This window comes from Prunus mume, linkage group LG2, assembly GCF_029339155.1.
Source record: "Prunus mume cultivar Tortuosa linkage group LG2, ASM2933915v1, whole genome shotgun sequence".
In the NCBI taxonomy this organism is placed as follows: domain Eukaryota; kingdom Viridiplantae; phylum Streptophyta; class Magnoliopsida; order Rosales; family Rosaceae; genus Prunus; species Prunus mume.
Genome location: NC_142699.1, coordinates 9,413,701 through 9,436,012, shown reverse-complemented (window position 1 = coordinate 9,436,012; position 22,312 = coordinate 9,413,701). Strand labels below are relative to the sequence as shown.

Sequence of the window (22,312 nt, the reverse complement as noted above, 5' to 3'; positions counted from 1 at the left end):
TATAAATCTAGGGTTTATGGTTTATGAACATGATAGTTTGAGAAAAAAGTCAAACTAGGGTTGCAGGAATATATGTGTGGTATAGTGAGCAATTTTAATTTTAAATTTTTTTGTCCTTAACGGTAATTGTGTACAAGGGTAAAATAAGTTACTTATGTTTAAAATTAGTATGGGATGTAAAGAGCAAATAATGAGGTGTCAATAAAATCTCTATTTTTCTTTTAACAACATAGTCTCACCTCATTTTTTAACCCAAAAAAAAAAAACTCTTACCTCATTCCACTCATTTGATGACACTTGGACTGAGGTGGATGGTTAATAATAGAGCGGTAATTTCAACTGATGTGAGACTGTAAAAGTCGTCTCAGATTCTGACTGGATCTTGACCAGCCCCCGTGCTCGACTCTCATTCAAAACCCCAAAAAAAAAAAAAAAAAACCTGTGTCCGTCTGTCTGTCTGTCTGTCTGTCTGTCCGGCTCCTCCCTCTCCTTCCCTGCGTGGCTCAACCCTTCCTTTTCCAACCATTTTTATTTTTATTTATTTTATAAAAATAAATTAGGTAAAAAACAAACAAGACCAAGTTTTGTGTTACCAAAATCGAAAAGCCATTCCTCGCACGCTGACCTAAAAAAACCCCAAAATCATATATTTTTATTTTTATTCTTCAATTTCACACCAAAAGCTCGTCTCCTTCATCTTCCTCCAAGCTTCAGCTCCAAAGGTCCAGCTTCCTCTTCCTCCTCTGCTCCTCAAACCTCAGAACCAGGTACCTCTTGAGCTATTTCTCTTTTGATTATATGTTTTTTTTCTCTAATTTTCTTCTGCTTTAACATGCTTGGATATTGTGATTTGATTACTTTTTTTATTGTTGGTTTCGATCAGGTTGTTTTTGTCGTTCTTGTAGTTTCTAGGGTTTTTTTTTTCTTTCTTTTAATTTCGTTTTGTTTGTTCCTTTTTCTTTCTGGAAACTGCTGCTTGAAGATCATTTTATTTTCATCTGCTTATTATGTATTCGTGACTAGCTTTGAGAATGCATGATGGAAGTCTTAGCATCTGAATTTTATCAGAATGCAAGCTTCCGTTGTGTTCTGACAAACAAGGTACAAGGACATGCTTTATCTAGGAGTATCAAAAACTGTATTTCTCCAAAGATTCCGAAAATTATAAAAATAAATAGACATGAAGCCATTAACACTTTAAAATTAGTTCTCTAATGACCTTTAAACCCAATATCCCACAGTGGTGATATGGAACGCATTGGGCTAGTATATAAACAGCTTGTACACTTTGACTACATCCTATTGCAAAAAAGATCATTGTAAAATGATTTTAGAGACTATAGTTTGCGACTGTAATTCTAGATTCTCTCTCTCTCTCTCTCTCTCTCTCTCTCTCTCTCTCTCTCTGTGTTTGTGTGCACATATTCATTGTAAAATTTTGAAGAATTCATGTTTTGCATTCATGTCCATTGCAGGGTTGGTCGGTGGTTAAAATGAGCCGACCAAGTACACGCAGTAAAAATAAAAGAAATAGACAAGGGGATAATGTTGACACCACTTCTGAAATATTGAGGTAGAAAGTTTTTTTGGTTTATGTTAAAGAAGTTATTTCTGTTGCTTGATGTGCACCTTTGTTATGTGTTGGCTCACATTATGGTTGGTATTGTGTAGGAAAATACATGCAACAGGTGAAGTAACAAATGAGGATATAAATACGCTATATAAAATTTCAAAGCCAGTTTGTCAAGGTTGCCGTGTGAATACTAAAGATAACCCAAATTGCTTTTGTGGGCTAATTCCACCTCCTAATGGAAGTCGGAAATCTGGCCTATGGCAGAAGACATCAGAGATTATGCAAAATCTTGGCCCAGACCCTTCTCAGGATCTTCGTTCTTCTGCTGATTCTCCTGCAGGCCTCACAAATCTTGGTGCAACATGCTATGCTAACAGCATACTCCAATGTTTGTACATGAATAAATCCTTCCGTGAAGGTATTTTCTTGGTTGAACCTGAGGTTTTGGAACGACAGCCAGTGTTGAATCAACTTTCTCGGCTTTTTGCACAGTTGCATGCTAGTAAAATGGCTTTCATAGACTCATCTCCATTTGTAAAAACGCTGGAGTTAGATAATGGAGTTCAACAGGACAGTCATGAGTTTCTAACGTTACTTCTTTCTTTACTTGAACGTTGTCTGAGCACCTCTAAAGTTACAAAGGCAAAATCTATTGTTCAAGATCTTTTTCGTGGAAGTGTATCCCACGTTACCAGGTAAAACCAAATCTGATTGGAGTATAATTATACTTCTTTCAGATAAGGCCTCTCTCTGTGTTATTTTTATGTTCTTTTTGCATTATGGTGATTACCAATTTACGTTTGTCAATTGTTTAAAATGTCACACAAACATTGTGGTGTCTTCTTATTTCGTTTGGATAGGTAGTGACTAAGTTCATAGAATGATGTAAATTATCCAACCTGTCTTTAAAAAATTTAATGGGATCAAGATACCAATCAAAGTGATACATAAGGGAGCCAATAACAGTGGAAATGAAAATTGTCAAATGATTATTGACTGATTAGCGGTTGTTTTCTTAATGCGTGCTTGCCATTTTCTTGTTGATGTTAGCCCTTATTAAAAAAAAAGTAAATACTTCCCCTCCATTAGAAAACTATGTATTCCTTCTTCTTTTTTGTAAAAGAATTGTGAATGAGATTTGTAATGTTCATATTTTTCTAGATGGACTTATAAAGTTCTTGTTCCTCTTAGAGTGATGTGGCATTAGATATACTTCTGAAGTTTGTTTAATATTTCCGTCATTTGTAAATTTTGAAGTTTTTAGCTTTGCTTCTTCTTTTTTTCATTTGGATTATTTTTATCATTATGTTTGTGCCCCAGCAGCAAATGTTTGAGTACATTTGCCTTTTCATATAAAAGTGACTCTACGGTTATTCCTTTAGCTGATCTCACATGGCTATTATTTTATCCTTGCATGTATGTAGGTGCTCACAATGTGGAAAAGACTCTGAAGCTTCTTCCAACATGGAGGATTTCTATGAGCTGGAGTTGAATGTGAAGGGTTTGAAAAGTTTGGATGAGAGTTTAGATGATTATCTTAGTGTTGAAGAGCTTCATGGAGAGAATCAATATTTTTGTGAGTCGTGTAAAACAAGAGTTGATGCAACCCGAAGCATCAAGTTGCGGACATTGCCTGATGTTCTGAATTTTCAGCTTAAGCGTTGTGTTTTCCTTCCAAAGGTAGTTATGATATTCTTGAGAATGTAGAGTTTCCATTTAATTTGTCGATGAGCACAGAAAAGCCGTCTAAGCTATGTTTGATGTAATACACATGTTTGATATTGATGCAGATTTGAGGTTGTACACTTGTTGGTTATATGGTTAGTTATAGAAGTTGTGGTGATTGACTTGTGGTTAATAGTTATTTTAATATTTTCTTCTCTATTGATTTGTGTCAGTAGACGACAACAAAGAAGAAAATTACTTCTGCATTTGTTTTTCCTGGAGTACTTGATATGAGGCAGAGGCTATCTGAGCCTTCTCAGCTTGAATCAATATATGACTTGTCAGCTGTGCTGATTCACAAGGGGACTGCAGTTAACAGTGGCCACTATGTAGCGCATATCAAGGATGAGAAGACAGGACAATGGTGGGAATTTGATGATGAGCATGTTTCAAATTTAGGTGCTCACCCATTTGGAGAAGGCACTTCAGGTTCCAATACCAAGCCTGTTAATGTTAAACCTGAATCAGTTCATCCATCTCGCACGGGACAAATTAATGCTGTTTTGAATGGTGATAATGTGGATGTCAGTCACCAACAACCTACAGAATCTATTTCTGGTCATGTGGAGACATTTTCATCTAGTGATGCATATATGCTGATGTATAATCTCAGGCGTTGCCGAGAGGATGATGAGAAAGTGCGTGTAGAGTGTAATGCCAATGATAAGAAGATAGAAGGTGATATTGTTTGTAGTTCTCTTCCATCTCATCTTTGTGAAGAGATTAAAAACTTTAATGCATCATATCTTGATGCTTGCCAAAAATACAAATTTAAAAAAGAAGAAGAGATGAATCATATCACAGAGCGTAGACAGGAAGTGCGTTCAATTTTGTCTGAAGCGCCTGTTCGATCTTTGGAGGAATCCTTTTTCTGGATTTCAACAGACTGGCTCCGTCAGTGGGCTGATAACATGATTTCACCGTAAGGACATTCTTGCTGTCTTTGTTTATATTTCTAGTTCTTAACTTTCTTTCTGCTGGAAATAGAGTGTCAGGGACTCTGTTTTGCATATTTTTCTGGGCTTACTTAGTAATCACTTGCAGTGTTCTTGACAACACATCCATCCTATGTTCACATGAAAAAGTTCCAGCGTCAAAGGTTGGCTCCATAAAGCGGTTGTCAGCTAAAGCATGGACCAAGTTGTTCTCTAAGGTATTTGCTTGAGTATTTTGTTCTCACCTAATACTGTGTGAACTTTGTATTTTGTTTGTGGTTACGTACAGCTGAAAATTGCATCATGATGCTCTATGTGATAAACCTGATGTCTTTTTTTGGTTTCTTATGTGTTGATGCTGTCAAATGTTCTGTTTGCTTGTTTTATCTTTTCCATGTCTGTGTTTTACTTCTGTTGCACTACGTGTTTTACTTCTGTTTTAACCGGATTTTGGTAATTTCAGTATGAAGGGGGCCCAATACTGGCCTCTGATGCCTACTGCATGGTTTGCCTTACTGAGGGGGCTCGAAATGTAGTATGTGCTGACAGCTATAGGGATAGGAGAATACTCATGAAGCAAGTTGCTGAGGATGCACTTGCAGGGAGGTGTTCAGATGGAGAATATTTTGTTTCTAAAGCATGGTATGGCTGCAAACTATTCTGTTGCTTTTTATCCGTCCTTCAGACCTCTTCAATCTTCTGCTGCATCATATTTTCTTTTTCTATAGTAATTCTAGTTAGTTTCTATTTGTAGGTTACAACAGTGGCTTAAAAGAAAAATTCTTGATGCTCCATCAGAAGCTGATGCAGGACCAACAGCTTCAATTAGGTGTCCTCATGGGCAACTTATGCCTGACCAAGCCACTGGTGCTAAGAGATTGCTTGTTCCCGAGAATCTCTGGCTCTTCCTTTATGAAGATGCTTTTGCAGTAAAGCCTGATGATCACTTGGGTTGTTCAACGTTTCCTTTAGACTCTGCACAGTGTTCCCAATGCAGTGATGAACTATCTGAAGTTGCATGCATGGAGGATTCTTTGAGGTAATTTAAACTTTTACTCCTAGCAGACTGATAAGCATGTGTAATTGCGTTAACCAGTATTTGTGCTGCAGAGTGGTGAGGCTCAAACAGCGCCAGACTCATGAGAAATTACTTACAGGGAAAACCGTGCCTCTTTCTCTGGATTGCAAGTATTACTTGATACCCTTTTCTTGGCTTTCGAAGTGGAAAAACTACATTACTGCAAGTGGCAAGAATGTTTCCTCAGTGGAGAAACCTGAAACATTAGAGGGCATCATGGATTTGCTGAAGTGTGAAAAGGTAACTTGCAACTTTTCTGGGCAGTGATTCTGTTGAATATCGGCACCTCTGGTAGACCATAAATGGCGATATGCATGTTTTTGACTTTAACCATACTCATAAGTCAGACAAACTTACCATTGGTCCCAATTCAACAAGTTGAGGAATCCTGGCATCAAGTTATGGACTGGTTATTTGAACTAAAAGTTTTGTTGCGCATTTGAGAACTATTCTGGTCCATGTTCAATCTGCCTTCTTTTTATTCAGTTATTAGTGTTATTATTTTAACCTTCCTCTTGCTTTCTTTCAGCATTCACGACTTCTAGAAAGGCCTGTTGATCTGGTCTCTAAACGTGGTTTAATTTCCCAGAAGTCTCCCCCTGTAAGTGTGAATAAATGCGTGTTTATGAATATATGTGTGTGTGTGTGTGTGTGTTTGAGAGAGAGAGAGGGCTATTTTTGTTGATTAATCTTGTGTGAATGCTCTAATGTTGGAATTCTTGCTTCTTTTTTCTCTGTGGATTCTAGGTGGATGGGTTAATAATCATTCCTGAGAGTGACTGGAAATCCTTTTGTGAGGAATGGGGCGGTGTCCAGGAGAAGGGCATATCTGCTGAAATTGAGTTAAGTAAAACTGAAGGAAATAATTTGGCAGGGTCCTGCGAAGAGATGCCAATGTGTGAGGAGGATCTGAGTACTCCAAATCCAGTAAATGGTGAAGTTGAGTCCAGACAACTCGTGATTAGGACTTGTCCTGAGGTAAAGGCTTTTTTTTTTCTCTCTCTTTTCTTGTTATGCATAGCGGAGGAAACTTGTTTTGCTTGTTTGTTTTTAAAGTAGAATTTGTCTACATTAGGAGCTCCAATCTCTGGAATCTTCGGATCTGTTGTCTTCTGGTAGGATAATTGGTTACTCCAGTTAACTTATGGAAAGTAGTAGCTTAAGTTGCCTTGTGGAATTAGTTCTCTCTGTCTCTCCCTGTCTCTCTTTTAGGAATCAATTTTGTTATTATGCAGAATTTAAGTGCCAGCAACATTTGCTAGATTGTTCACACACAAAAATCTACAAATTTTACAAATTTCTAGTGTGGGTTACATCAAAATTTGCAAGTTACAAGGAGCATTTTTAAAGTTGTTCTTCTGATTAGGTGTCTCAATTTTCCTAGATATGTGAGGATTGCATTGGAGAAAGAGAAAGCAGGGAACTAATGCGGAAGCTTGACTATTGCAATGAGGACATATATGTGTACTTTATACATGGCAAGGAAGCTCCAAAATCCATTCTAAAACCATCTGAAACAAATTTTGATCCAGATCGCCGAGTTTCCAAGCGCTCTCGGAAGACAAAGACTGGGGATCAGATAAGCTTGAAAGTCTCTGGTTCCACAACCATATACCAGTTAAAAATGATGATATGGGAATCTTTTGGGGTATGCTACTTGAAGCTAACACATACATGCGAGCATACACACTAATGCACACATGCACAAACACAAGTGCTATGTGCACTTTTTGTTGGTTTACACATCCATCTTTCCAAGATTGAGTGTATCCTGGTTTCATTTCACAACTTGTCCTTTTAAGGTGGCACTCTCGTGTTGTGCCCCTGGTGTTTTCAATATATAAATTAACTATGCGTTAAAATTGTTTTGTTCCTGTTGGCATCTGATTACTGTTTTACATTATGCAGGTTGTTAAGGAAAACCAGGTACTTCACAAAGGTACTCGGATAATTGATGATGAAGTTGCTACTCTTGCGGACATGAATATATTCCCTGGGGATAAGCTTTGGGTGAATGATTCAGAAATCCATGAGAACCGAGATATTGCTGGTAATTTCATGTTGTTAGTTATTTGGACATTCTTTAAAATATGGTGCTTAGGAAATGTTTGTAGTTGGTCTGATTGTAATGCATTGGCCAATTTCAATAACCATAACATGCATTTTTTTTTTTAAATACAGATGAGCTATCTGACCAGAAAATGGATGTGCAACACACTGAAGAGGGGTTTCGTGGGACGCTTTTGACAGCAAATGTTTCATCGCAAGTTGTATAAGATGCTTGCTTTTGCTATTTAATATTTGAATGTAATATGCATGTTTTTGTAGATATTGATAGAGGGGAGGTGACTTGAATATTTTTAAACTTCAACCTGCATTCTGAAGACCTGCATTTTTGAGGTTAGTTGCAATTGTACCATCCAACTACTTTCTTTTTGTTCCATAAACTGGCTTGCTGAATCTTCTCTGTTACCTTTTCCTTTTCTTTTTTTCTCTTCTTAACCTTATCTTGTACATTCTTTCTCTTCTGATTCCTTTTCCCTATTTAGGTAAATTATGTTTTATGAGTTTTATTTTCCATTTTAATTTTACTTCAATTAAAAATGGATAAATGCTCCCGCTGATTTTCAGGATTTGTTTGGGAAATCATTTTTTATTTTGACCCTTCTCACTCTTCTTTTTGTTCCAGAAGCAGTTGAACCTAGTGCTGTGGGCTTCCTGAAGGCTGGTCCCGTGTGTAATGTAGGTACCCAGTCCCTTGCCTTTGAAGACATTTTGCCATATGCTGCCATGCTCGCTGGCACATCGGAAAAGGAAATGTGATGCGTGCCGTGCCCTGGTCAAATGTTTTGGTTCTAACCAGGTGGTCATTTTTCTGTTCATAAGGATGTTACCGTGCCTGTTATATATGCCGAACAATGTTAAGTATCATGGCATGTGTTGTCTTGAATGTAGATTTGTCAAAATTGTTTGTGTGATGTTTTCTCTCATAGCTAATATCTTCTGCGGCTAGTCATTGTACAAGTAAGTTTTATAAAGTGTTAATAAAGCGAGTTTCATGTGTTATTTCCTCTGCTTCAAATGTTACTTCCTCGCGGGAAGTAGATGAAATCAATCTTGTAGATTGATGCACTCGTTCTTAATCCCTGATTGCCGCAATAAGAAAAATAATTGGAATAAAATTTCTAATTACTGAGGCCTCTTTAGCAAGCAAAGACAATTTTGTGACCCAAAAATAAAAATAATAATCAAAAACCAAGTCGAAAAAGAAAGTATGATAATATAACAGATGCTCAGAGGGGCATATCCCAAATGATTTTTCTTTCGTGTAATTTTTTATGTTTGCTTGTCTGTATGCCAATCACGTTCTTCCCAATAAGTTATTCAAATCATGGTCAAAGAAAGTGCACCAAAAACAGAACCTCCTATTTTCCCCTGCCTGAAGAAGATAATGCATAAAAGAAAGAAAACACTGATTTTGAAGAAAGCGAACAAGTTTTTAGATCCAGCGATTGTGACTTCTTGAGTTGTGGGCTCCTCTGAACCACCTATCCCACCCTACATCAGCTGGACCTTTAGTCCTGTGTGTACAAAAATATCCCATCCCAGTCAAGATTAAGATAGAAAAGAAAAGTCCTTAAACAACAACAAAGAAAGAAGGGACATGGTGGGAATTATAATTATCTCTTACGATGGAAGCAGGGGATCAGAACTGGATTCAACGCTGGCAATGAGCCTGTATGAGATTCACCATAAACATTTATAAAATTAAAAATTAAAAGAAAAAGAAAAGAAAAAAAGTGATGTTGGGTTGGATTGAAGTTTGATAAAACAGATTAACATTGGATTTTGCTTACTCTTTGCAGACAATGGAGGATTCACCTACTGTCTCAAGTTGGGTCAGCTCTTTCTGCATCACAAGTCATAGCTTTTGTTTTTAATGATAAATTATTGGTTTTTCTAGCAATTACAGTATACACAAGAAGAATGAAATGAAAGACCGACCTGGATGACGTCGATTTGGTTATGGAGATGGGATATAGAAGCTGCCAGTTTATGCTTCCCTATGAAAGTGGGATATTGGGCTGCTCTTGCTCTGTCCTCAAAATGAAGAGCCCCTCCTCCTCCTCCTTCACCTTCATGATCTTCTTCTTCTCTCTTTAGTCCTTCTTCTCTTCCTCTTCCTGGAGATGATGATGGTGATGGTGATGGTGATGATGATGATGATGGGTTTGCTTCTACTTGCTTATCCATTGTTGTCGACATCACCACTTACTTGCACCAATACCAACTACAACCAAGCCTGTTTTTAGACCTAAATGATCAACTTTAAAAAGGAAGGAGAGAGAGAGAGAGAGAGAGAGAGAGAGAGAGAGAGGCAATGTGGACCTAGTTTGTCTTCATGATTAAAGCAACAAGCAGTGGACATAGAATAAAAAAGGTCAAATAAATAAAGAAAGCAATGGGATTATAAAAGAGTAATGAATTTAAAACTAAAGCGGTCAGTCAAAAAGAAGAAAATGGTTTATGAGCAGCAGGGACAGGCAACATGCTAACAGCTCAGGCAGACCATATATTTCCATCATCCTCATATAATTTATTTAATAATGTTAATAATAATATTGTAATATTAAAGGAGATGACAAATGGGTAGGGGATGAAAGTAGCTAGGCCGCCACCTCTCTCTTACTGTCAACTACTTTTGGCGGTTTGACAGTTGACATACCAAAGATTAGCTTTAGACCTAATCAAACTGGGATAGACTTTCCAACTTCTATCTGCAATAAGCAAAGCTTTGCTTATTTTCAGTCGTCACATTAATGCAAATGCAAAATTTCTGCTACTAGTTATTTCTACGAGTGTATCTCCCAACCCTTCCTCCGTGGTCTATGTAGGTTGTGAGATACTCCGTGGTCTAATTATTTGGATTTCTTATAATAGATAGTTCTTTGGATTCTTTAATATTCCCTTAACTAAACTTTAGGATTCATACTCAAAAACACAATCTCAAAACTTAAAACCACAAAAGATCAAAATTCATACATGAAACCCCAATCTAAACCAAAAATACGAAAATTCATACATGAAACCCTAATCCAAAATCAAAACCCCAAAATACCAAAATTCATACATGAAACCCCAATCCAAACTCTAAACCTCAAAACATCAAAATTCATACTCGAAACCCTAATCCAAACTCAATACCCAAAAATGCTAAAATTCATATCCAAAACTCCAATCTAAATTCCAAAATTCCTACCCCAAAATCCAATCTACACTCAAATTTTAAAACCACAAAGGGCCAAAATTCATACATGATCCAAACTCACAAACCTGAAAAATGCCAAAATTCATACTCAAAACCCCAATCCAAACTCAAAACTCTAAAGTTTATACCCAAAACCCTCATCCAATATCTAACTTCAAAATGCCATAATCCAAACTTGAAACCCCAATCTAAACTCTTAACTTTATAATGCTAAATTCTAAACTCAAACGCCCAAATTCACACACGAGACCCCAATCCAAACTTATAAATCCAAACTCAAAACCCAAAAATGCCAAAATTCATTCCCTTAACCCCAATCCAAACTCTAACTCCCAAATGTTCATATGTAACTCAAAACCCAAAAATGCCAATATTCATTCCCATAACCCCAATCCAAATTCCAACTCCATAATGTCAAAATTTAAAATCAAATGACTAATGCGCTTGTTCATAAATAGCACGTTGCTTCAATTTTCTTTTCAAGCGGCGCTGTACAACAAGGCCTAAACTTCATGTGTAATTCGTAAAATTTTCCCTTCAAGGTTTGAAGTTTGGGTTTTGATTTTTGGGTAGTGGAGTTAGGAGTTTGGGCCAACCCAGCATCCCACTTTAGGGCTACAAAAATTAAAATCAAAACCACATCAGTGTTGTACATTTGGAAGAAAGAAATGGCAATAGCATCAACATCAGCCTCAAAGCTCCTCTCTTTTTCCTCGTTATCATTCCGTCTGCGAAGCCTCACAACCGCCTCTAGTATCAGCAGCAACTGCAGCACCACAAGCAAGAAGAAGAAGGAGAAGGAGAAGCTGAAGCAGAGAGTGGTGATAAAAGAAAAGAGGAGAACGCGTTCTGATAGAGAGTTCAAATTGGAAACCATTAAACGTTATGGAGATACTGCCACCCACATTCCAGTCATGCTTGGTGAAGTTTTGGATGTATTCTCGGCATCCAAACAGCTCCGGTACTTCGTCGACTGTACGGTTGGAGCTGCTGGGCATTCCTCTGCGGTCAGTAATCACTCTTCGTTTGAAGTTTTTGTGCGTTGGGTTTTTGGATTTATTGTTAATTACTTGCAGATAATTGAAGGCCATCCAGAAATGGAAGTGTATGTAGGACTTGATGTTGATCCTGTGGCGCTTGAGAAGGCTCGAGCTCGGATCAACTCTGTTTTGCATAACCCAACTTCTTCGACCCTCAAAGCTTCCACCTTTTGGAGAATTTCAGATATGTTAAGTCTCTGCTTTGCGATGTGGATGAGACACTCCTTGACACTGGGATTGATGGGATTTTAATGGACTTGGGAATGTCATCAATGCAAGTGAACGATCCTGAAAGAGGGTTCAGTGTGCTTGCTGATGGACCTCTTGATATGCGAATGGATCCTCAGGTAACAGATGTTTCGACATTCTTATATCTAATGGAGACTGGGAAATTTTTTATTTATTTTATGTTCTCTAATTATGCATATAAAAAATTTGAGTGTGTAAGTGTAGGCTGCCTGGTTTCTCCATTTTGAAGTCTTTTAGCTGGTAGAACTTTGTTATAGACCGTTGGTATTCTTATTGAGTCAATCTATTATTTATGGTGATAATTATTTCTTTAGATGGACTCCATCAGGGAGTCTTTAATACCATTCTCTCTATACTTGTCCATCAGGGTTGCTTGCGTCAGTGAATTAACTCAAATGTGATGCCGATTATACTGATGTTTAGGCTATAATCACTTCTCATCAGAAGCATATGGTGAGGCTACAGTTACGCCACATGCATGTACATGCAGCAAATTGCTGCCCTTGACGATATTTTACGTAAGTATGAGGATTGGATGTGCCATGACCTTCATGAGGATTTAATATTTAGGACAGTTGAGGATGGACTGCTGTACATTGCCTATGATGGGCGCATGTGGGGTTGAAAAGATTTGAATGGCCCCAATTATGATCCCCTTGTTATACCTTATATGCACCCATGACTCTTGACTTCTGGAACTAGGCTTAGTTATCTATTTTCTTTTTGAAATTAATGCCCTCTGCCAACAATGTCTGTGCGCTTCATTGCAGTTCTAGGTGATATTGTAGGGTGAATGAAAAGTTTCTAGGCGGAATGACATACATGATTCCTATGTTTTACTGGTTGCATCATCATTTTAAATGTTTGTTTCATTTAATTGATTGGAATAGGGCTATGACAGGCAAGTCTGAAAGCTGAAGACATTTTAAACTCTTGGCCAGAGACTGAGGTAGGGCGCATCCTGCGAGAGTATGGGGAAGAAAGTAACTGGTACTCTCTTCAAAATAGAATTGTTAAAGCCCGATTGAATGGTGGATTGCATTCCACTGGTGATCTAGTTGATCTTATAAAAAGTGCGACTCCTCTGAGCCGAGGTAGGTATCCTCATGTGCTCTGTTGTGGTTCTACTTTGGCCTTGCATTGTATATTTCTGTCAAAATTATAGTACCTTTGCTTGTTTTGGTCATGGCTATGCGAAAAAAGTTTCAATTACTAAAATCAAATTCAATTGCAACAGAAGGAAGGCAAGGTTGGATTAAGACAGCTACAAGGGTCTTTCAAGCTCTGAGGATAGCTGTCAACGATGAACTGAAGACTCTGGAGGATTCTCTTTATGCTTGTTTTGACTGCCTTGCACCTGGTGGTAGGCTAGCGGTCATCTCTTTCCATAGTTTGGAAGACAGAATTGTGAAACAAACATTTCTGGACATCATCAATGTCAAAGATGGAGATGGGGATATTGATATGAATGAAGAAGAAGCGTGGAAGAAAGATTTGAGAAAGATCAAGAATGACATTGATGAAAGTGAAGCATGGATCAAACAAATGGTACAAGGCTTGAGAGGAACAATTCTCACTAAGAGACCAATTACACCTTCTGAAAAGGAAGAGAGCCTGAATAGCCGTTCCAGAAGTGCTAAGCTGAGGGTGATTAAGAAGGCTTAGTTTAATTAAGGTTTTGAAGACATTCCTACAGCAATATTTATCTGCATCTCTGGTGTTTTCCCCAATTTTTTATTCACATTTTGTTTAGGTTGGGAGTTTAGATTATATAAACATTTTTTTGTTTTTGAGGAATGTAAAATTCCACATATATGAAATATCTCAAACCCTCGAGTGTTCATCCATTTGATAGGAACTATTTCCTTGCAAATATGCTCGAGGTTGGTGTTGGAAGTGTGTTGAGAGAAGTGTAATGACCATGTATTAGAAATCTTCTCGTTTCTCTTTTGTTTTTTACTTTGATACATTACCAGAAATCTTCTCTTAAGTTATTATAAATCAAGATGCAAGTTGTTTATCTTTCACCAATGAGCATAGAATAAATAATAGTTTAGACTATTACTTATATTAATTAAATGAAAGGAAGAAGTGGTAATGGTAAATAATAGTCATAACGGTGGCATGGGCAAAATTGTATTTTTGCAGTGGTTGTGGGTTGAGAGACATCGAGAGCTGCTGAGTTGTCACGTCTTTTCTTTTCATGATCCTGTATCTTATCTCAAATCAAATCTGAATCCCCTCCTCAACTCTCAGTGACATTTAATATTCGACCCACACATTAAAACCACCATCCTCTTCCAACTCAAAACCAAAAGAACTTTTTTTCGAGGAACAAAACCAAAAGAAATTTAAAGAACCAGAACTGGTGAATTTTCTTCCCCTCTCTGTTCTCCCCAACCAAGCAGAAATATGAAAATAATAAAACAAGGCTTGCAGACAATTTGATTTGCTAAGGATTTTGATCTCTTCCTTTCCAACAGTTCATAATTTAAATTTCTTTATGTGCTCTGCTTCCTAAAATATCTTTTTGCAGCATAATGAAGACACTGGCTATCAAATGGTATGAACAAGTACATTGGTGTGCCTCATTCCCATCCTCTCGTATGCCAATCTTCAACCCCAGGTTTTTTTTTCTAATTTTGTATTGCAATTAGCAATTTTATCTTGACCCATCTAAGAAAAGTTAGCAGTGATCATTCAATGGTTAAGAAATCTTTGCTTTTATATTTCAGGAAGAAAATTGAAGTGATAAATGTAACTAAAGCAACCAGCTTAAGTTCAGAGTCAAATGCAAAGAAAGCAAATTTGTGTGCTGCAAAGAAGGAAAGAATTAAGCTGCCAAAACATGATGATAGCTCTGGTGGCAAGACTTTTCACATTAGTGAGTTTCTCAGCCACCAATCAGGAATTGAAGCCATGCTTAACACCAGAGCCTTAAACAGCTTTGAATCCCTTGATACTGATACTTACAGGTCATTCCCTTGGAACCCTTTTGTGCTTCACTTCTCCCATGTTCACTTGAAACTTCAAAAGTGAGTCTAAGATAGGAAAAAACAATGCCCTTTTTCTGTGCAGATGCACCCTGCCAAAGCTTCAGCTTTTGAATTTTGAAGCTGCTCCTGTGCTGGACTTGAGAGTGACCCCAACAAATGAAGATTGTATAGTTGAGATGCTTTCTTGCAGGGTGAGTTTCAAATCCCAGCAATGCTTACATATAAAAGTGAACTTGTAACATTGCAAAATGAGGATGCATTTGATGGCTTATTACAAATGTGATTTGCAGTTTGAGGGTTCAGAAGCCGTGGAACGCCAAAACAGCCATTTTTCAGGTGAATAAAGATTGGGTGAGAGTCTTGTAACTTTTAGAAGAGTAAGTTTTAGTCCATGGGAATATCGAATTTACACTTTCGAAGGAAGAAAGACTTGTAAGGTCATCAAATGCTCATTTATTGTTGAAAGCCTTTATTCTAAGGGCCTGGCTGCAAGGCTCTTCATGTATTTCTTTGAAAAAGTATATCAAGCGTCTTCTAATCTTATGGTCTCTATTTACAGCATTCATGAGAAATCACATGTCGTGGGACACAAATGGCTCTGAATCTTTTTTGGAGGTTGATGTGAAGCTAAAACTCACTCTTGAGGTTGTTAAAATTTCGCTTGCATTATCCTTCGTTCTCTTTATCTTTCTCTTTCTCTTTCTCCTTCGACGCAATAGCTGATACATGCGATTTTCACCTGTCATTAGCAGCTGTTTCTAGTTTCTACTTGCATAATTGAGCTGGAATATAGGATTTCAATAATATTTCAATAGCATATGTTATGTGCAGATTTATACACACCCTTTCACCATGATGCCAGTATCAGCTGTTGAGCGTCCTGGAAATTTGTAAGTACTTGAAGCTTTGTTTGTTTCTTTAGAACTTTATATAATTGTGTTTGGGCAGAGATGAATTCAAACTGTGCAAGTGTGATGACATGCAGAATGATGCAAGCCTTAGTGGATAGGCTGGTGCCATTGCTTCTGCAGCAACTACTACAAGATTACAGCAAATGGGTTGTTGATAAGCAAGCAGTTGGATGATCTTCCATCCATTTCCGCAAACAGATATAGATGAGTAAAACAAAAGAAGACAGAACAGGGAGTCGTAGTTTCCAGCCTACGACGAAAAGTAATCCCTTCTGCATCAATCTGAACATTCAACTCTACTTTCCGGCGACATTATTTCAAGTTGCGGTCATTCTTTTGGGGAGGAAATTGTCAACTTGCAGCTTAAATTTAGGTCCGAAACTAAAACCTCCCCACAATATCCTTGATCCTTATGATGATGTCCTAGAATTTTGCGGATAGATATAAAATGTGTTAAAATTCCCGACCAAGAGGAGATGTAAATTTTAGATTTGTGCTGCTTTCGTCTATATATCTTAAGATGTAATGGGATAACATTGTTAGTTCACCAATTTATGATATTCAAGTTAGAAAGAAATTTGTCAATCTCTAGTTTTCTCGGTTTTATCAGTCACCTTACAAAGGAGAGAACTTACAATTGTAACCAAATCCGTGACTTCATTGGCAAATGCCATGACACATTGGTGTATGCATTGCATCCTGCTGCTAATAAACAAATAGGCCAACAACAAATAAATAAGATTAAAAGCATTGCGTTTCTCATTGCTTCCTCAAAGACTCCATTGGCTGCAGGGAAGGAGGCATGCTAAAGACTCGTGAAAATAACAAAATAAAATCACAGCATTCCAGGGCTGGATCTGATTGCAAAAAAAAAAAAAAAAAGTCTCAAACTGCGTTCCTAAAAACCGTATTACAGCTAAGTTGCATAATCTGATACAGATCCAAGAAAACATTACAACTCAAAATGCGATACAACAAACTCGGCCAAACTAAAATTCCACTCCATCACAGGCGGCATAACCAGTTCAGCTCTCAACGGTTGGTCAAACTAATATGCCACCTCCATCACCAGCGGCCCAGCGGCACAACCAGTTCTGCTCTCGACATTCGATTATGTTCAGCAAGCTCCTCTGACAGACACAATAAAACCCGTCACATTTTTATGTTAGAACCACAATGAAGGTTATATTGCGATGAAAAAACACTTTATTCAGAAAACAATGGGAGCGTGCATGGATGAGTTACAAAGAGTGACTCAGAGGAGACTATTACTACATATCCAACTGCCACTTCTAATGCCACACTTTGCTAAGCATATAAACCATTATGTTTCAACTTTCAACAGATAGGATTTTATTCCTCTCTTTACAGAAATTAGTGTTTTGCAGAAAAAAAGCTGCATGAAGACGACAGCTACAACCACCTTAATTCTTATAAACCAAAAACATAGAAACTAAAGCATGGGAACCCATGACACATAACAAAATGGATGGCTGATAACACGCACTCAGTGACATTTATGCACTCAGTGACATTTATTGAAAGGCATGCAACCTTGATGTTTGTATGCGACCTCAACATAACAAAAAATTCAAAAGCATTTTACAAACAATGCCTGTACAGATTTTTTTTTTTTTAAGTATATCTTACCATAAATCAGTCCCGATTCCTGGAACGACCATCATTATGTTTGTCATTTTCATATCTTCTTCTCTCACTTGATCTAGAATCATCATATCTTGCTCTCTTGTAATCCAGGTGCCTATCTCTCTCAGTCTCCTTACTTCCCCCTTCTTCATCTATGTTTCCATGCCTTCTAGAATCATCATATCTTGCTCTCTTGTAATCCAGGTGCCTATCTCTCTCAGGCTCTTTACTTCCCCCTTCTTCATCTATGTTTCCATGCCTTCTAATTCCACGCTCCTCTTCAACATCCTCTCCATGCCTTCTATATATATGATCATCTTCATTGTGTTTGTCATTTTCATGCCTCCTCCTAACCCTCTCAGTCTCCTTACTTCCCCTTTCTTCATCTACTTTACCATACCTTCTATTTCCATGCTCCTCTTCAATATCCTCTGCATGCCTTCTATATTTGCGATGCTCTTCATTATGTTTGTCATTTCCGTGCCTCCTCTTCTCCCTCTCAGTCTCCTTACTTCCCCTTTCTTCATCTATTTTTCCATGTCTTCTATTACCACGCTCCTCTTCGACATCCTCTACACGCCTTCTATATTTAGGATCTTCCTCGTTGTGTTTGTCATTTTCGTGCCTCCTCCTCTCATTTGATCTAGAATCATCATATTTTGCTCTCTTGTAATCCATGACTTGATCCCTGTCAATATCCTTATTTCCCTGTTCTTCCTCCATTTTCCCAAGCTTTCTATTTCCACGCTCCTCTTCGTGATTTTCTCTGTGCTTTCTATATTCATGATCCTCTTCGTCTCTTCCATGCTTCCTTCCCCTATTTTCTCCCTCCTTGTGTCTTCCACGTATTCCATGATCTTCTTCATCCCTTCCGTGCTTTCTACCCTTATGCTCCTGATCATCCTTGCTGCGGCTTCTACCTCCTCCACGCTCTTCGTAATCCTGATTACCCCTCCTACTAACCCATTGTGGTTCACCATCCTTGCTGTGAACTCTGTCCTCATGTTCTACAGTCACATCATCATCAGTATCAATCCTGCCACTTCCTCTACTCTTTTCTGTTATTGCACCTCTACTTTTTCTGGACCTTTCATAGTCAGATTCATCATCCACATCATAATTTTTCCTGCTTTTTCCACTTTTAACATTGTTGCCTTTGTTGTCATCCTCCACGACAAAATTATCTCGCTCTACCTTTCGGCTACCATGCTGATTCCTCTGCTTCTCAACTTGACTTTTTTTCCTTTCCATCCTGCTGTCAGAATCAGACTCATCCTCAGAATCATGCCGCCTGCTTGGTTTCACATGTAGTTTCTCCTTTTCAGCTCTGCTCTTCGAGAAGTCTTTATCGGAACCAGAATCTTCATCAGAATCATGCCTCCTACGAGGTTGTTTGGATTTCTCAACTTCCTTTCTGGATCTGCCCTCAGCACCATCATCACTGGTAGCAGAATCAGAATCATCAGTGTCATTCTTTCTGCTGTTATTATGCTTCTTTACAACCTTCTGCTTCTTTCTACCATCAACTTCTGAATCATCTTCATCGGAATCATGCCTCCTATGAGGTTTTTTGAACTTATTAACTTTCTTTCTTGAACTGTCCTTCGCATCATCATCACTGGTGGCAGAATCGGAATCATCGGTGTTTTCATTTCTTCTTTTATTGTGCTTCTTTGCAACCTTGTGCTTCTTGCCAACATCAACTTCAGAATCATCTTCATCACTGCTGCTAGTTCCGCGGCGCTTCTTCTTTTTATCAGCTTTCGGAGGACTACCACTGTTATCGGTATCAGAAGAATCATACTTATGCCTTTTCTTCCTACTTTCTTCCTTCTTGTTCCGCCTAGATTCTTTCACACTCTTTTTCTTATCATCTTTTTCAGCTTTCTGCTTTTCCTCCCCATGTTTCTTCCGCGAATAGTCCCTGTCCAAAAATGCATGCTCGCTTCTCTCCTGAGGCCTGCCATCATCATTTGGACCATTCTTCCGACTACTTTTCAGTCCATCATCAACCTCATCAGTATCTTTTTCTGTTAAATCAGATGAAGCTAGCCCAAGAGCAGCTCTTAATGTTTCCATTTGCTTCTCCTTCCTGGCAGCAATTTGGTGGGTCTGTGTATCTGAAACCCTGTCAAGTGACAAAATATAAATTTAATTAAAAAAAATTCAAAATATCACATTTCAATGTCCAACTTTTAATCACATTCTATTGAGCAGCAAACTACATGCAAAATATACTACTATAATTAGATAAATAAAGATATTACTATTCAAATATGCAAGCAATTCTCAACATTTCATACTTTAACCAAAAAAGAGAGAAATTACTTCTTATCGGAAATCACAACGGCGGTGGATCCACCGAGCTCCTCGGAAGCAGCGGCGGCTTCGAGAGTCTTCCGAGCCTCCTCGAGCTTCTCCGCGATCTCAGCATCCGTAAAACCCTGATCGGTGAGCTTATCCTCGAGCACCACAAGCTTGAGCTGAATCTGGCGCTTGCGATCATGCTCGAGGATGTCCTTGTTGGCCTTCTTCATGACGCCGCCCATGCCCTGGTCGTCGTCAAAGCCTCTGGAAGAATCGGCGACCTTTCCGGTCCTCGATTTGATGAAGAACTTGTTAGTCTGTATGTAACCATTGGTCCCAGACCCCCTTGGAGTTTGTAACCCTATTCCGTTGTACATCTCGCTCTTCAAAATCACTGTTCAATCACAATCGGTACTAAAATCAACTCGCAGAAACCCTAGATTCAAAAACAGGCGGATACAAATCCAACGCAAAACGAAGAAGGGCAAGCAATTGATTTCCAGGGAAACAAACAGAACCTGGATTTTGCTAAGGGCGGTGTTTGTTGAAATTCCCTCGCTCTCTCTTCGTATCACAAGCAGAGAGGAAAGATACAGATTTATAACCTCTGTATTTTTTTCTGTTTTAAAACCTTTTCAGGTTTGGAAAGGAATTTCGAGAAGAGGCCAACTTTACAGGCTTTGGAATTTATAAAGGCTTTTTTATAACATATTGTGCCTTAGGTTTGTAAAATTATCATCTTTCATTTTTTATGTTTTTTAAAATGACATTATTGGTCATTCCGTTAAGTTTAGTAAAAAAAAATTGTTAGATTGTTGATATGGACGCCACGTGAATTAAAATTAAAAAAAAATATTATAAATTAAGAAAAAAAAAATAGGGAAAAAAAAGATGGGTATGAGCTGGGGATGGGTCTCTGGTGGAGGTGGGGTTGGGGTTGGAATTTGGGCAGTTGTTGGGGGATGGGTCTCGGGTGGGGTTAGGGTTGGGATGGATCTCGGGTGGAAATGGGGGTTGTATAATGGCGTTGGGCTTGGGAGTTTTCTGGATAGAGAAAGAGAGGGAGAGAGGGAGGAGGGATTTGGGGTTGGGTCGAGTAATTGGGAGACGGTTAGGTTGAATCCGTGAGCGGGGTGGATTGGGGGGGGTTTGTTGTCGATGGGGTTGCGGGAGAATAGAGAGAGAGAGAGAGAGAGATCAGAGGTGGAGGGTGTACCATGTAATTGTATTATAGAATACTACGTTAGTATAACCACATGGTATGAGTGATTATGGAATATTACAGTAACACGATTACGTAGTACATATTGTACACGTGTTATAATATAAGTGGATATTTATTGATATTATTCTCTAAAAATATGGAAAATAAATCATATTGTCCACCCATAATATAATATGTGTACAAGATATACCACGTGATCTAATTACCGTAGTATTCTATAATCACTCATAATCCACCGACTCTGTCACATAAAGAAATTCATTTTACTTCCCACATGCTTTTACGTAGAGATATCATCTATTTGAATTTTTTTTCTACTATGATATACTTCACTTCGCATCTCTACACAACACCTCATTTAAATTTGCATCCAAAGCATGTAAAGCTAACACATCATACTTAAAAACAAATTAACTGAATCTGAATCCAAATCCTTTGTTTAATTTATGGTAATCGTAGCTCCTTCGTTTTTGCTTTTATTTTGTTACACTATCTCATGTGATTTCCGTATTGATTATTCCATGAAAAATTGTTTATGCATTAAATAATAAAATGCAATTGATAAACGTCTTAATTTGTAGTCACAAATAAATAGTATAAGCATATGGAAATTTGTCACATGCCGCGTCCTAAAATTGGTCAAATTCACCGCCACTGCTAGGGTCATGATGTTATTTTACTTTTCGTGAAGGCATTAAAACTAAAATGGGTTAGATAGTGTGAAAGACAGTTAATTTACTGTCTTACTGGATTTTATATTTTCCATTCCTAGCTCTATTGTATGCAAGATCCTTAATTATTATTATTTTATATTATTTGGTTGCTCACAATAAATGATTCATAAGCAGAATCATTAATTTTATAAATATAAAATATTTATGTATATTTTAATATTTAAGAAATAACAATAAGATACCATTTTGTTATACACCCAAAATAATAAAAGAGAGACTCGAACTTAAAACCACGAGCACATGTATAAATATGATTTCCATTCACTTGTTCTATTTTTCACTTGCATTTTTTTTTGAAATCTTAATGATTAGTTTACCATTTTATAACCCAAAGTCTGAAACTCAAAGACCCTAATCTATTTGATTATTTCCTAATTGCATGGACATGGCCCTAAATTATCTGATTATTTCCCCCATTGCCCAAAATTAGACTTAGAGAGAGGGCAAATTTTAAATGATAAATAGGAACAATTATGTATATATTTGTATTTCAAAAAATATTTGTATTATAACATCATTTTCATTTCCAGTTGTATAGACCCCGTTTCCTCTATGTCCATTCAATCTGAACCAGGAATGCCCTCAATGATCCCTTCCTCTCCCTTTGGTCGAGCCATAAAAGA

General features: G+C 37.7%; 5 protein-coding genes across 14 annotated transcripts; 3 read left to right on the top strand and 2 right to left on the bottom strand.

Annotated features, from left to right (window-relative positions):
• Window positions 1-416: 416 nt before the first annotated feature.
• UBP26 (ubiquitin-specific protease 26) lies at window positions 417-8,377 on the top strand. Of its 4 annotated transcripts, none has more exons than XM_089046083.1 (15): window positions 417-767; window positions 1,476-1,573; window positions 1,672-2,268; window positions 2,998-3,253; window positions 3,475-4,220; window positions 4,343-4,451; window positions 4,697-4,875; window positions 4,988-5,272; window positions 5,344-5,551; window positions 5,841-5,912; window positions 6,059-6,289; window positions 6,678-6,959; window positions 7,220-7,361; window positions 7,493-7,711; window positions 8,004-8,377. In XM_089046083.1, exons 2-12 carry the CDS (start codon window positions 1,494-1,496, stop codon window positions 6,693-6,695), a joined length of 2,781 nt encoding a protein of 926 aa, XP_088902209.1. In that variant the 5' UTR covers window positions 417-767; window positions 1,476-1,493; the 3' UTR covers window positions 6,696-6,959; window positions 7,220-7,361; window positions 7,493-7,711; window positions 8,004-8,377. The 4 variants fall into 4 exon arrangements, with proteins under 4 accessions (XP_088902209.1, XP_008219812.2, XP_016647833.2 ...); XM_008221590.3 differs by having other exon boundaries at window positions 8,001-8,377; XM_016792347.2 differs by having other exon boundaries at window positions 421-767; window positions 6,696-6,959.
• Window positions 8,378-8,575: 198 nt separating this feature from the next.
• Window positions 8,576-9,728, bottom strand: LOC103319993 (guanine nucleotide-binding protein subunit gamma 2-like). The gene is made up of 4 exons (XM_008221591.3): window positions 9,317-9,728; window positions 9,169-9,221; window positions 9,003-9,047; window positions 8,576-8,892 (listed from the first exon to the last, which is right to left on the bottom strand). Exons 1-4 carry the CDS (start codon window positions 9,575-9,577, stop codon window positions 8,811-8,813), a joined length of 441 nt encoding a protein of 146 aa, XP_008219813.1. The 5' UTR covers window positions 9,578-9,728; the 3' UTR covers window positions 8,576-8,810.
• A 1,110-nt stretch (window positions 9,729-10,838) lies between these two features.
• LOC103319994 (mraW methylase family protein) lies at window positions 10,839-13,828 on the top strand. The gene is given in 5 exon segments (XM_008221592.3): window positions 10,839-11,587; window positions 11,657-11,783; window positions 11,786-11,967; window positions 12,771-12,963; window positions 13,107-13,828. Coding segments are annotated over 5 exon segments (1,269 nt in total). The 5' UTR covers window positions 10,839-11,248; the 3' UTR covers window positions 13,535-13,828.
• A 267-nt stretch (window positions 13,829-14,095) lies between these two features.
• Window positions 14,096-16,361, top strand: LOC103319995 (DUF1997 family protein, putative (DUF1997)). Of its 6 annotated transcripts, none has more exons than XM_089046085.1 (8): window positions 14,096-14,237; window positions 14,406-14,495; window positions 14,605-14,844; window positions 14,948-15,056; window positions 15,156-15,201; window positions 15,425-15,510; window positions 15,697-15,755; window positions 15,836-16,361. In XM_089046085.1, exons 2-8 carry the CDS (start codon window positions 14,410-14,412, stop codon window positions 15,948-15,950), a joined length of 741 nt encoding a protein of 246 aa, XP_088902211.1. In that variant the 5' UTR covers window positions 14,096-14,237; window positions 14,406-14,409; the 3' UTR covers window positions 15,951-16,361. The 6 variants fall into 6 exon arrangements, with proteins under 6 accessions (XP_088902211.1, XP_008219816.2, XP_088902212.1 ...); XM_008221594.2 differs by having other exon boundaries at window positions 14,098-14,237; window positions 15,851-16,361; XM_089046086.1 differs by having other exon boundaries at window positions 14,114-14,327.
• Window positions 16,362-16,493: 132 nt separating this feature from the next.
• Window positions 16,494-20,435, bottom strand: LOC103319996 (pre-mRNA-splicing factor). 2 transcript variants are annotated; one of them, XM_089046084.1, is made up of 4 exons: window positions 20,249-20,403; window positions 19,752-20,124; window positions 17,427-19,551; window positions 16,494-16,906 (listed from the first exon to the last, which is right to left on the bottom strand). In XM_089046084.1, the coding sequence occupies exons 2-3, from the start codon at window positions 20,105-20,107 to the stop codon at window positions 17,433-17,435; spliced, it is 2,475 nt and encodes an 824-aa protein (XP_088902210.1). In that variant the 5' UTR covers window positions 20,108-20,124; window positions 20,249-20,403; the 3' UTR covers window positions 16,494-16,906; window positions 17,427-17,432. The 2 variants fall into 2 exon arrangements, with proteins under 2 accessions (XP_088902210.1, XP_008219819.2); XM_008221597.3 differs by having other exon boundaries at window positions 19,752-20,435.
• Between the last annotated feature and the right edge of the window lie 1,877 nt (window positions 20,436-22,312).